Source organism: Erpetoichthys calabaricus, chromosome 14 (genome assembly GCF_900747795.2).
Source record: "Erpetoichthys calabaricus chromosome 14, fErpCal1.3, whole genome shotgun sequence".
In the NCBI taxonomy this organism is placed as follows: Eukaryota; Metazoa; Chordata; class Cladistia; order Polypteriformes; family Polypteridae; genus Erpetoichthys; species Erpetoichthys calabaricus.
In genome coordinates, this window is record NC_041407.2 from 102,526,348 (window position 1) to 102,538,699 (window position 12,352).

Consider the following 12,352-nt stretch of genomic DNA (forward strand, 5'->3'; position numbering starts at 1 on the left):
TTTCAGCCTTCCACCTACACGGGAAGTTGGAGAATTAGTGATGAGTGAGTCAGTGAGTCAGTCAGTCAGTCAGTGAGGGCTTTGCCTTTTATTATTATAGATAAGAAGTAAAAATGTGAGGTTTGAATATACAATGGGAGGTCTGAAACTTGAAATTTCCACTAATAAGAAGGTCCTGGTAGACACAGTGGACTCACTGCTGTCAACTCCTAGACTGTGTTCAGAAGCCATTAAGAATGGTAACAGAATGTCAGGTTATATATTGCCCTGATGTGTGGAGTACAAGTCCAAAGAGGTTTTGCTGAAGCTTTATATTGCACTGGTTAGACCTAAAATGGAGTACTGTGTATAGTTTTGATCTCCAGGCTACAAAAATACATAACAGTACTAGAAAAGGCCCAGAGAAGAGCAACTAGGCTGATTCCATGGCTATAAGGGATGAGTTATGAGGAAAGATTAAAAGAGCTGAGCCTTTTCAATAAAAGCAAAAGGAGATCAAGAGGAAACCTGACTGAAGTGTTTAAAATTATGACGATAGTTAGTTCAGTTGATTAGACTGTGACTTTAAAATGAGTTCATCAAGAAAACAGGGACACAGTTGGAAACTTACCTATGGTAAATTTCACACCAACATTAGGATGTTTTTTGTTAAAAAGAGAACCGCAGATACATTGAATAAGTAATTAAGTCATGTGGAAAAGAGTAGGGCATTAGGGACCTTCAAAACTCAACTTGATGTTATTTTGGAAGAATTAAGTGGATAGGACTAGCAATCTTTGTTTGGCTGAATGACCTGTTCTCATCCAGATTGTTCCAATTTTATTCCACTCACACTACTCCAATTGTTAGATGTCAACCAGCCTAACTTGTATATGTGTTGGATGTTAAGGAAAAACTGGAGTTGCCACAGGAAAAAAAACTTAATTCCCCTGAAATAGTGCTGCCCTACTGTATATGCAATGAATATATGTCCACCTGCATATTTTACCATGGATAATTATTCTGGAGACTAAAGTACTAATAAAAAAATAACAAATGAATACAGGTTTAAACCCTTTGACTATTGGACATGTTTCTGAAAATAAGTCTGCCAAAAAATATTACAAAGGTAAATATACACATATGCATTGAAAATAAAAACCTGACTCTTGCCTGTGCTTCCTCTTTTTCTTCTGAGGAGAACTTCCTTCATCCTGTTTAGGAGCCCAGAGTATCAAGAGCTCTTTCACAGCAAAATCATATACCTGAATGAAACAAAAAGACAGAATGGACAAAAAAAAGTCTGTGTAAACCAAAGTAGAAAGCTGCAATTCTAATGTACTGTACATCATTTAATCCCCTCCACTGACAAACAGTCCTTATAAGAGCAGATGTGTTTTGCATTATTTCTTTCTGTTGAAAAGTACCATTAAATTGTCTACATAAGCTCTGCATCTTCTGTTTGGCTGTGCTTTATGTCTCTTTTGCCTGTCCAACTTCAAAACAGAAAGATGTATATTCCTTGGCACACTTTCTTCATTCATATAAAACCATTGTTCATGAGGGTATATTCACTATACATTTCAAGAAAGAGGATGACATATTAGTCTAGAAATTCCACGTCCATAATATCCCATTAGAAACACTGGCTTTTGCAACCTGTGGTGAAGTTACTTTACGAGTAAAATATGCTGTGCGCATTTGATGGCTTGCCTCTCCCTCACTGCACAAAGGCAAGACATGGAGTTGCTGCTGTCCATCGTTGTCGTAGCATGCTCACTTTCACTCTGAAGCACTTTGGCTTGCTGTGGTCCTATTAATGAACTCCTTCAGAATTATGAATAGGCTTTCTGAATCACACTCGTTTAAAAAACTATGCTTGAGAGTTTTGTTATCTGCCTTTGCACATGTAACTGAATTGAATTCAGACTAACTATAAAAATTTAGATAACAATAATGCAACTGACAGCCAGATTTCTTTCTAGAATTCATGTCATTTAATATGATTTATTTTTACAAAGTGCCTGCCGTTGTGAAAGGAGTCATAAAGCTATAGTTAACTATATTTAAAATTAGTTGCAATAATACAATCTATAAGGACTTGTGGTTGTTTTTTCTTTCAGAAAGACACACTATTAACATTGCTGCCTTCCAGATTTACACAGTTGGCTTCTAATATAAATGTTACCTGTTTGCAGGTCTTGGTGCCTATGAGTCGAGCAATGGAGCAAAAATTGTTGAAGTATGTCCCATGTAAAACTCTGAAGAGGGATTCCTCAGCACCATTCCACTGGATGAACTCTGCTCCCTCTGGCTGCTCAGTGCTATGCTTTAACCTAATTGGTGTCTGACAACGTGAATTCACCTCTGCAAAAATATGTAAATATAATATAGCAAGATTATCAACACAAAATTAACTTCTGTGTTTTTTGATTATACAGTACCTCATTCATGGTTTGTTCCTGCTTTCCATCCAGAGCCTTCAGAAAAGGCTCTGGACTCCCCCTACAAGAAACTACCTATCTTTATACATGCGACAACCTAGTCAATATCCCATCTACATTAGATCTTAGGATTGTCCTTCCAGTCAACCAGATATAAGAGCACGTCTTTGAAAACATGTTAAAAGTTTTTAAACTATTAATGAATCACATCTTATTCTTGGCTATATCTTTAATGCAAACTCATATGTTCAATAAAACAAAGTAAACATGTGAATACTGAAAAATGAAATATGCTGCTTCATAGACCCTAACTGTGCCTACATTAAATAGTCCTTTGACACATTTTAAAAATGGAAAGTCCTGGGCCATTTAATCAACACAAACAAGCACCTGGAATTCATAGCTGCTGCATCTTTAAATAAAGTCTTCTTCCAATATTTTAAAAATGATGGCATAGTTTCTACTATTGTTTACTTGCAGTCTGCAACCAATTATTATTACAAAACCACTGTGGTTTTATTTTGCATCTGTTTTCCTCATGAATCCAGCTTGTGTTGGCAGCTGAAGTCATTTCTCAGCAGAATTAAAAACTGAAAGTGATGCAGACACTAATTCAATAAAAACTAATCAAATTATACATCTCAATCAAAAATATCTGAGCAACCTTGATTTTCTTCAGAGTATTTTTTTTATTTTCAACACAATGGCACTTTCATGGCCCCGGCACTGCTGTGTTCCTAATATTGCACAAGAGAAGTGATGTCCCAGAACACACAGTCAATTTGAGACATGAGCGGTTTTTAGTTGGATTGTCAGTTTATGAAGCTCACAAAAGAAAAGAAGTAAATGTATAAAAAAAGTACTGGATTCAAAACAGTAACTTTACTGCCACTAGAGTCAAATAACACATACTAAATACACATTTGAAAACATTCAAAATCAAACTGTGTGAATAGAAAACATGTCTACAGAAATTGTAAGAATAATCAAATAGAATGAAAAGTACTAGTCCCCCAAAACAAATTTCAACATACATCCGTTATCATAATGTCAACATGAAAGGACTTATCGCAAGCAGCCTTGAATAAACATGGAACTGAAACCGGTAAACATTAAAATGCAACAGTTCTTGTTGAATGAATTAATTAGTCAGAATCTTAAATTGAGTGTCAAATATGGCTTCATGGGTAATTCTATAGGATCCAAAAACAAATCACTTGCTTGACTTGACAAAGCCAAGTGTGTCAGACCAGAGTCCTTCATTGGAGCTCAGATCACTGATGTGGCAAACAAAAAGAAAGAAATAAGAACAAATCAGTAAGCCGGGGATATACTCAACACTATGGGACATGTGACTTTGGGGATGTTGCTATCCTGATTTCCTGGTTTACGCTTGTATTGTCTATGCGAAAAATGGATGAAGAAAACAAACCATGAACACATTTGCATGTTAGCTTTTAAGTTTGATAATTTGTTTCACTGCATCAAACCATTCATCAAGCATCGAAGCATGCAGATTGATTCTGTTGGGGCTGCATACTTGCTGTCACATGTTGATTGTAAACAAAGATGCGGACGTCATGTACCAAAACTTGAACACACATGCCACCAAAATTATTATTGGTACTGCAACTCACACACGTGTCACTTTAATTTCTGACTAATTGCTCAGAAGTGTTATCAAAATAACACTGGGAACACGTGGCAGCCATGATGCGTGCACATAAGCATTCTGAGCGTGAAGTATAAACCGTCCCTAATAATGAACCAAATAAATGAGTCCTAACACAATTAAAAAAAAGTGTTGCCAAAGAAAATAAGTATTGTGAACACCATAACAGCATATGTCAACACCTCAGTTTATAAGGAAATGCACAAAGTTTAATGTCATGTTTCATGAAATCAAGGCATAAAACAATGAAAAATAAAAAAACAAGTCAATGAAACATTAAATGTAGAAAATTTTTTTCAAATTTTTGATTCATCAACATTTTTGCTGATAACAGCCAATCTGTGGTAACACTTTTGATTCAGAATGGCAGTCGCTGATTGCCAAGTCACTAGCTCTGCCTCCAGCAAAAGAATCTTTGCTTTTTCAACCTGCACTGTTGAGCTGTGCTTGAAGCTGTTGTGCTGTTAGGTGCCAATAACCCTCAGAAACTCAGGATGAACCCCCAACCTACTAGACGCAGGCATGAAGGTATTGTGTGGTGCTGCAAAACACTTTGGTAACCCTTTTGATTCAGAATGCCAGTCACTCTCTGCAAGTCTCCAGCAAAAAAAACCCAGACCATCACACTTCATCCTCCATGTTTGACAGTTAGAGTCACACACTGAGGAACCATCCTTTCACCAACTCTACGTCATACAAACACCCTGCGTGATGAACCAAAGATTTCAAATTTTGATTCATCTGTCCATGAGACTTTCTTCAAGTCTGCAGTAGTCCACAGCCACTAATTCAAGGCCCTATTTTGTCATTTAAGGAATGGCTTTCTTATTGCTACTTTCCCTGTCAAACCTGCAGCACAAAGTCTCCTCTTCCCAGTAGGAACTGACTCTTGCTATTTATGACCCGCACTGTTAAGCTCAGCTTGAAGCGGTTGTGATGTGAGGCGCTGGTCAAACAAGTTGGTGACCCTCAGAAACTTGTTTTCTGATTGGCTTGTGACTTTGGCTCTGCCAGATCTCTTCCAATCAGAGCTTCTTCCAGTTTCCAATTGCCTTTGGATTGTGCAGGACACCACTAGGCTCACTGATACTTGGATTTTTTGTGAAATTTCTCTAAAAGAAAGGCCTACACTTCTAAGGGTAATAATGCTCTGTCTCATTCCATTTGTTAATTGCTGTTTTCTTGCCATTATCACTGGAATATTGTCCAAGTAGAACTTCAAAGGTGTAGTAACACAGTCTGTTCCAACTCTGCTTTAAGACACACAGAGGGTTTTTAAGTAATCAAATGAAGTTGGGACACCTGTGAAAATTCTTTGCTTCAGGTTTAGGTTTAGGTTTACTTGTCATATATAGGTTAACACAGGGTCAACATACAATGAATGAAATGTGTATGACGAGAAAAACAAGTCACTCAGCCTAGATCCAATAAAGCTAAAAAATAATTTTTAAAAAAATGTAAAATTCTCCAGCTCTCCTCGTGTAACAGCCCATCTCCTGGTATCTCATCCATACTCTTGAGACCGTGCTGGAAGATGCCTCAAACTTTCTCACAACGGCACATATGGATGTGTCATCCTAGAGGAGCTGGACTACTTGTGCAACCTGAACTGGCTGCAGGTACCACCTCAGGCTACCAGTAGTGACAAGGACACTAGCAAAAGGCAAAACTAGAGAAGAATCAGTCAGGAAGCATAAAGAGAGAGCAACTGTCTGTGGCCACCACCTGTAAAATCATTTCCTTTTTTAGGGTTGTCTTGCCGTTACATCTCTAATGCGCCTATTCACACTTTCATTTGCACCAAAGCAGGTGAAGTTGCTTCACAATCGCTTATGCTTCCTAACTGGGCAGACTGATGTCCCTGAAGCTTAGTCAGTCAGACATTTTCCAACCCGCTATATCCTAACATAGGGTCACGGGGGTCCGCTGGAGCCAATCTTAGCCAGCACAGGGCGCAAGGCAGGAACAAATCCAACCCACCACAGGATACACACACACGAAGCACACACTAGGGACAATTTAGGATCGCCATTTGATATATATTAGGTTGGGAGCAAAAACTAATACAGTACAATGGAATACGCATCACATGGCAAACCACCTCAGGATCCCAAATTGTTTCCTGCCTTGTGCCCTGTGCTGGCTGGGATTGGCTCCAGCAGACCCCCCCGTGACTCTGTAGTTAGGATATAGCGGGTTGGATAATGGATGGATGGATGGATTTTTTTTTTTTAATATAGTTGCTGGAGTGCCAATCCTGCTGGAACAAATTTCATACAACAAAGAATCTAATAAATGACATGAAAATGACTTAACATACCAAAGATGAGAAGAGCTAAATAAAGTAAATAAAACTGGTAAACCTATCACATTCAACCTGTGATTGCATTGCTTTTTGGTGCTGGTAGTTGGATTGAGATGAAACTTACTACAACTGTGCACTCTCTCAGTGGTTGGGAAATAACAGAACAGCAATTAAAAAATTAATGTTAATTACAACATCTTTAAACCATTCTCAATTTCTTGAAATGTTAAACGTTAGCATACAATACAACTATTGGTGTTTTTGAGGTTTAATATTTGCAAACATTTTTGGACTTGTTTATTCTTCTATAAAAATAAATGAAATTTAGTAACAGGTATATGCTACAAAAATTCTAAGCAATATACTCTAGAAATTCCCAGCACTAGTGGATCAGATAAACGTTCAACTATTTCAATCTGCAAAAAGATTTCTAGGCCTGTGAAATATATACAAATATTTTAGTATATGGTTATAGAGAAAACTAGCATGCTGCAGGCTAAGGGCTGCACTGGGTATGTCACCAGGGAAGGACAAGTTTTTAATAATATTTAGAAAAGAACAGGATTGGTATACCTGAAGAGCTGGTCATCTCTCTGTCACTGTCTCCTTCTTTTCCTTCTCCTGAAATGGACGAACTGGAAAAGCTGGAACTAGGAATTCTCTGTCGCTTACACCGGCGTCGGGTGCAGTGCCTTTTGGTCAGCTTCTGCTCTGAAAATTCCTTTGCTCCTTTCTTTGAGAGGAGAGAAAAATGTTAAGACTACTGAGCAAAATAAATCTGATAGATGTTTAAAGAAAAAAAAAAGTTCACTTTTCAACTGTAAATCTACCTTATAATGTCATTTGTGCTTAAATGTAAAAGGCACATTTGCAGTTAAATACAGACAAACAGTGCATTTGTTGCAATATTTCTCAAAGTAGAGTTGCAACAGAAACACAGCTTTCTCAAACTGTCAATAGGGACATACTGAAGGGAGAAAAATAAAATCAACTTTATGTTAGCTTGCCAAACCAAGGTGTGTGAAAGCATCCTGCCTGGCTTTGAAGAATGAGCATTAATGGAGACAGGCTTTTCCTAGACATCTAATGTACTAGGGTGTTGTACCGTGTTAGCCATTATGAATGTAGTGAAAAGTCAAGCAAAATGACACCTTTTATTGGCTAACTAAAAAGATTACAATATGTAAGCTTTCGTGGCAACTCGGGTCCCTTCTTCAGGCGAGATGTATTTTAATTAGCCAATAAAAGGTGTCATTTTGCTTGACTTTTCACTTAGACACCTAAGGAAGGGAAAACACTGGTGGGCCTTCCCGACACTGGCTGAGACATGTACTAATGTGAAGTCATCAGAGTCAGGAATGAGGTATTAATTAGTTTACAGTATTTGGTTTGGTTTCCATGTATTTATATTTATTTGTATTTTTAATTATTATCACATCACCTTTTTCTGTTTGGTTTTCAACTGGTGCTTCAATTTTGTAACCACAAATGCAGTGCATTGTTGATTGTGTGACGTTAAGTATTGCCTGTCACTTCATACCATCATGGTCTCATGCATTAGGCAGTGTCTGAAATTTAAGCAATTAAGGGATAAACCTAGTGAGAGACTACTAAATGTGTCACAACTCAAACAAGCATTACTTGGAAATCTTTTTATGTTTACTTATGAGGTTCACTGTGAGAAGTCTCTTCTGTTTTATGCCTCATTTACAGGTGGCACAGCATATTCTCACCACTTAGGAAACAAAGCTATCCCACCCTGATGAGGCGTAATGTGAAACCAAACACTCCTTCTTTGCAGTAACACTGTGGTTTAAAAGATGGGATTAATATACAAGTGGACCCTAAGCGTGTCTCGAGTCTTTACTACTTAATATCCTGCGAGGAAGTAAACTCTCCGCCCTACTACATATTAACATATCATTTAACACGACAAATTCTAGAACACAAAACAGCATAGAACCCCCTACACATTAACAAACTGTATATTATACTATTTTATTCCACTTTTTTTTTTTTTTTTTGAAAGGAAACCTACCAGCAGCAGAAAGCAGTCTTCACCACAAGGCTCGGTTTCTATGTGAATCTCTTTACTCTTCCTTTTATATACATTAGGTGTAGCATGGAAGGCTAAAATACAATGCAAATAAAACATTAAAATATTTTTGTTCATCCAAGGAGCTAGTTTCACATATTTGTAAAACCATCTATTAATTTTTCTTTGCTGTTTTTTTTTTTTTTGCTTTTGATGCCCTTTATTCTTTAATTCAACATCACTGCAATTCTCTAACTTACTATTATTACACCAACCAAACATGGAGCAGTTCAACTAGTGTATTTCGGACACTTTCCCAGGACTTGAAAGTGCATCTCTTTGCTTTACAACTGGAGAAACAAGTACTTCCTGAAACCTCACTACCATATATGCTCAAGTATAAGTTGGGTCTTGAAACCAGAAAAATCGATCATAAAATCAGACCCCTACTTGTATGCCTGTTCAAAAATACAACACTTAATTTTTTTTTTAAACATCTTCTTGCCTCCTCCAATCTCGTATCAGTTTCTCAGATGCATCAAATTTTGTTGCAGCAGCACAGTTACCAATTTCTTTCGCTACTTCAATAATGTTTAAGTTAAAACCAGCTTCATATTTTCTTCTGATCGAACGCTCCATCGTAGATAAGGAATGCTCTTACGAAAAAGGTGTATGAGGGTATGAGATACAAAGAACACAAATCAGTGCAAACGTTATTTTGGAATAGTTTGGGTATTACCGTGTGGTCACGTAGGCACAATAGAGACAGAGAGAGAGAGAGGTTAGGAGCACACAATGATACAGCGAATTGCCACACCCACATAGAAAAAAAAAGGCTGTGTGCTCCATGGTTACTCTCTCAGGTGGGCGTTAACATAGCATAACCCCTTGTACCAATAAGCGTGAGTTTTTCACATTCGACTTATATGAGCGACATTGTAAAATACCAGAAATTATACTGTAAAATCAAGTCCGACTTATCCGTGGGAGAACTTATCTGCGAGTAGGATAACTTATCTGCGAGTATATACGGTATTTCAATTTTTTTTTTTGATTTCTGAGTTCTCTGATTGGGCTTTACTAAGAATGGTAACAAATGTACTCAACAATGTATAAGCATGGATTTATTGTGGAGAAATAAAAAAAAAAAGCCAATATTACTTTACAATAAAAAAAAGAAGATTATGTTAACCTTTCTAACAACCCAACTGCTATAGGGTAATGATAGCTATCATAATGCACTTCTTTACACTTTATCCACCTACAGAAAATGCATGCACTCTTACGGTGTAGAAAACAGTCATATTTGAAGCATCGTCGACAGAAGAGCGTGTGGAAGGAGTGGAGCGCCTGCTCACGCTGCACTGACTTGGCAAATGGCCCATCTATGTTGGGAGTGCACTGTGGAGGCAGCTCAACAGGGATTAGAGGCTCTGTTAGATGTCTGTACCTGGGATAGACACATTAAGAAAAGTTTCAGTACAAGACTCATCTGGGGATAAATGTGCATCCAAAAGTTTGTTTGATTAAAAAAAATGATGAAGTGCCTCCTTGCATTATTCTTTTAAATAAATTCAGCACTCAAGGATTAGCAGGCAGGAGACATTAAAATGCTAGTAGTATCATCCAAACCAACAGTGTCAACTACAAATTATTATTAATAATCTATCATGAAATCTGTACAGAAATACCAATATACAGCATAAAAAAATCTACTCTTATTTTCACAGCTTGTATTTCAAATTCTGTACCACATGCTACATTTTCGTTTTCAGTATAAACATTGCCTTTGTGCTACTGAGCAGATATTCATTACATAGCATATACTGGACATCTGATCTGCCAAACTGTCAGAAGGACTGATGGGAATATATTAGGACACCCACTAACCAACAAGTTGTGTTTCACTTTCCCTTCTAAACACACCAAATGAATTTTAAGCAAGAAAATAATAAATGAACCTTTGACATTAAAAAAAAAAACATTTTTTAACAATTTAAACAATTTGAAAGAGATTTAAACCTAAAATATTATTAATTTCCCAAACAAGTGGCACAAATCTTATCTAAATGATTTGCTTGCAGCATTACTGATTGCAGCAAGTCAGTCAGAGAACATGCAAAATGACTCGAGAGACTGAGACTCTTACTTTTCTTTGAGCTCCTCAGCTGTCCCCTTGCCTGGAAACATTGATGCAATGGCCTTAAATATGTTATCATTAGGTACCTTTTTATTAAAATGACCATCTGCTCCTGGAAAAATGAACATACACATTTTTAATGATTATGTGATACACTTACAGCAAACATAAGGATATTATATTTAACTCAAATTTGGGTTTGTTCCCTCGGTTAAGTTTTATAATTAATTTATATTTTTATGGGTTATATTTCTGTTACAATTATTATCTTTCATATGTTTATGTTACTATGCAATTTTTATTAATATTATGTTTATTTATTATTTAGTATTTATTTATTGTGTATTTACATTGTTTGCCTTTGTTCACTGTTTTCTGTAATTGGAAACCCCCTAAGAGGCAGGGCCACTATCACATCACTGCAGAGGGACCACCCTCTGCCTTTCTATTGCAAGCTGAGCAGTATGTCCCACTGAGGTTCATTGCGGTTTGTGGAGTTAAAAGCTTTATAATGAGTATTAAGTTACATTTTTTCTGGTCTATTTATTTATTTTTTGCTTCTCTTTTAGGTTTCTGATTTCTGGATAGTAAATTGGATGTTTGCCTTGGGTGGCCTTTTTAGGCATATCTTTTTACCTTTTCCTTTTTCTTGATATATTTTTGTGATTTATTGATTTACTTAATAAATTCTTTAAAATATATGGAACTTGGCTTTGTCTTCTCAAGCCAGAGGTTTACAGTTATCCTTTCCCTTGAAGGGACATTTTTGTGTATTTTGGTGAACTATTAAAACCTGAGCCCAACTTTCAGGCATGTGCAGACCTTGAAGCCTGCCTTCTGAGCTCGAGTCTAGACTGTCTTAAGGTGAGGCCTGTTTTTGAAGAAAAACCTAGAGAAATCCTGGCCTGGCACTGGTGGTATTTCTGAGGCATGCACCACTTACTCTATGTTGAGTGCTGTAAATCACAGCAAATAATGGTTAACATTAGAATTACCAGAGCTTATGAAAAAACTGATAGATCCGTCCCACCTTAAATTGCTTCGCACCTCTCCCATCATCGTCTTTTGTCCTGTAAATGTGTCGATAAGCAGCAAGCAGCCTACTATCACATCCCCCCACCGGCGCACAGTTTTCTCAGATCAAGTCTGTTTGACCTGCGTGTCAGTTGCTTAGAGTTGTATAGAGTGAGAAGTCAAGCAAAATTACACCTTTTAAGAGAGGTGCGAAGCGATTTAAGGTGGGATGGATCTACGAGTTTCTTCATAGGCTCTGGTAATTCTAGTGTTGAACATTTTATATATTATGTTTTGCATCATAAGTCTATTTAATTTACTTTAATTACTATAAACTTGTAATGCATCCAGCTTTTAACAATTTTGTAAATACATATGTCACAAACTCAATGTCTAAGGTGTATAGTAAATTGGAAATTGGTAAAGTTTTGACTTCTAGAATTAAAAATGTTACAGACTATTAATAAATGGGGCACTGAAGTTACCAGACACCTTGCCATATGGAAGACACCATTTTGAAAATATTTTTCTTAATATTAGATTAGATTTCTTAATATTAGAATTTCACACTTTGAAATAAACAACAAATAAAGGAAAAAAATAATATATCTTGCAAAGATCCAGACCAAGTTCTGAAATCTGCTACTCATATTTTCCAAAGCATGATAACGATGATATGCCAGCTGGACAACAATTTTTTTAAAAATACATAAAACTTCAAGAAATCACAACAAGGAAACTGAATATAAACATTCAATAAAAT

General features: G+C 36.6%; 1 protein-coding gene across 3 annotated transcripts in view; it reads right to left on the reverse strand.

Annotated features, from left to right (window-relative positions):
- ezh1 (enhancer of zeste 1 polycomb repressive complex 2 subunit) overlaps positions 1 to 12,352 on the reverse strand; it is a 77,842-nt gene that overhangs the window by 35,849 nt on the left and 29,641 nt on the right. For all 3 annotated transcript variants that reach the window (XM_051936393.1, XM_051936392.1, XM_051936391.1), the window contains 6 exons: positions 10,585 to 10,687; positions 9,722 to 9,885; positions 8,439 to 8,530; positions 6,974 to 7,133; positions 2,168 to 2,346; positions 1,153 to 1,244 (listed from right to left, as the gene is read on the reverse strand). In XM_051936393.1, the coding sequence (XP_051792353.1) occupies positions 1,153 to 1,244; positions 2,168 to 2,346; positions 6,974 to 7,133; positions 8,439 to 8,530; positions 9,722 to 9,885; positions 10,585 to 10,687 (790 nt within the window). The remainder of the gene's footprint in view (positions 1 to 1,152; positions 1,245 to 2,167; positions 2,347 to 6,973; positions 7,134 to 8,438; positions 8,531 to 9,721; positions 9,886 to 10,584; positions 10,688 to 12,352) is intronic.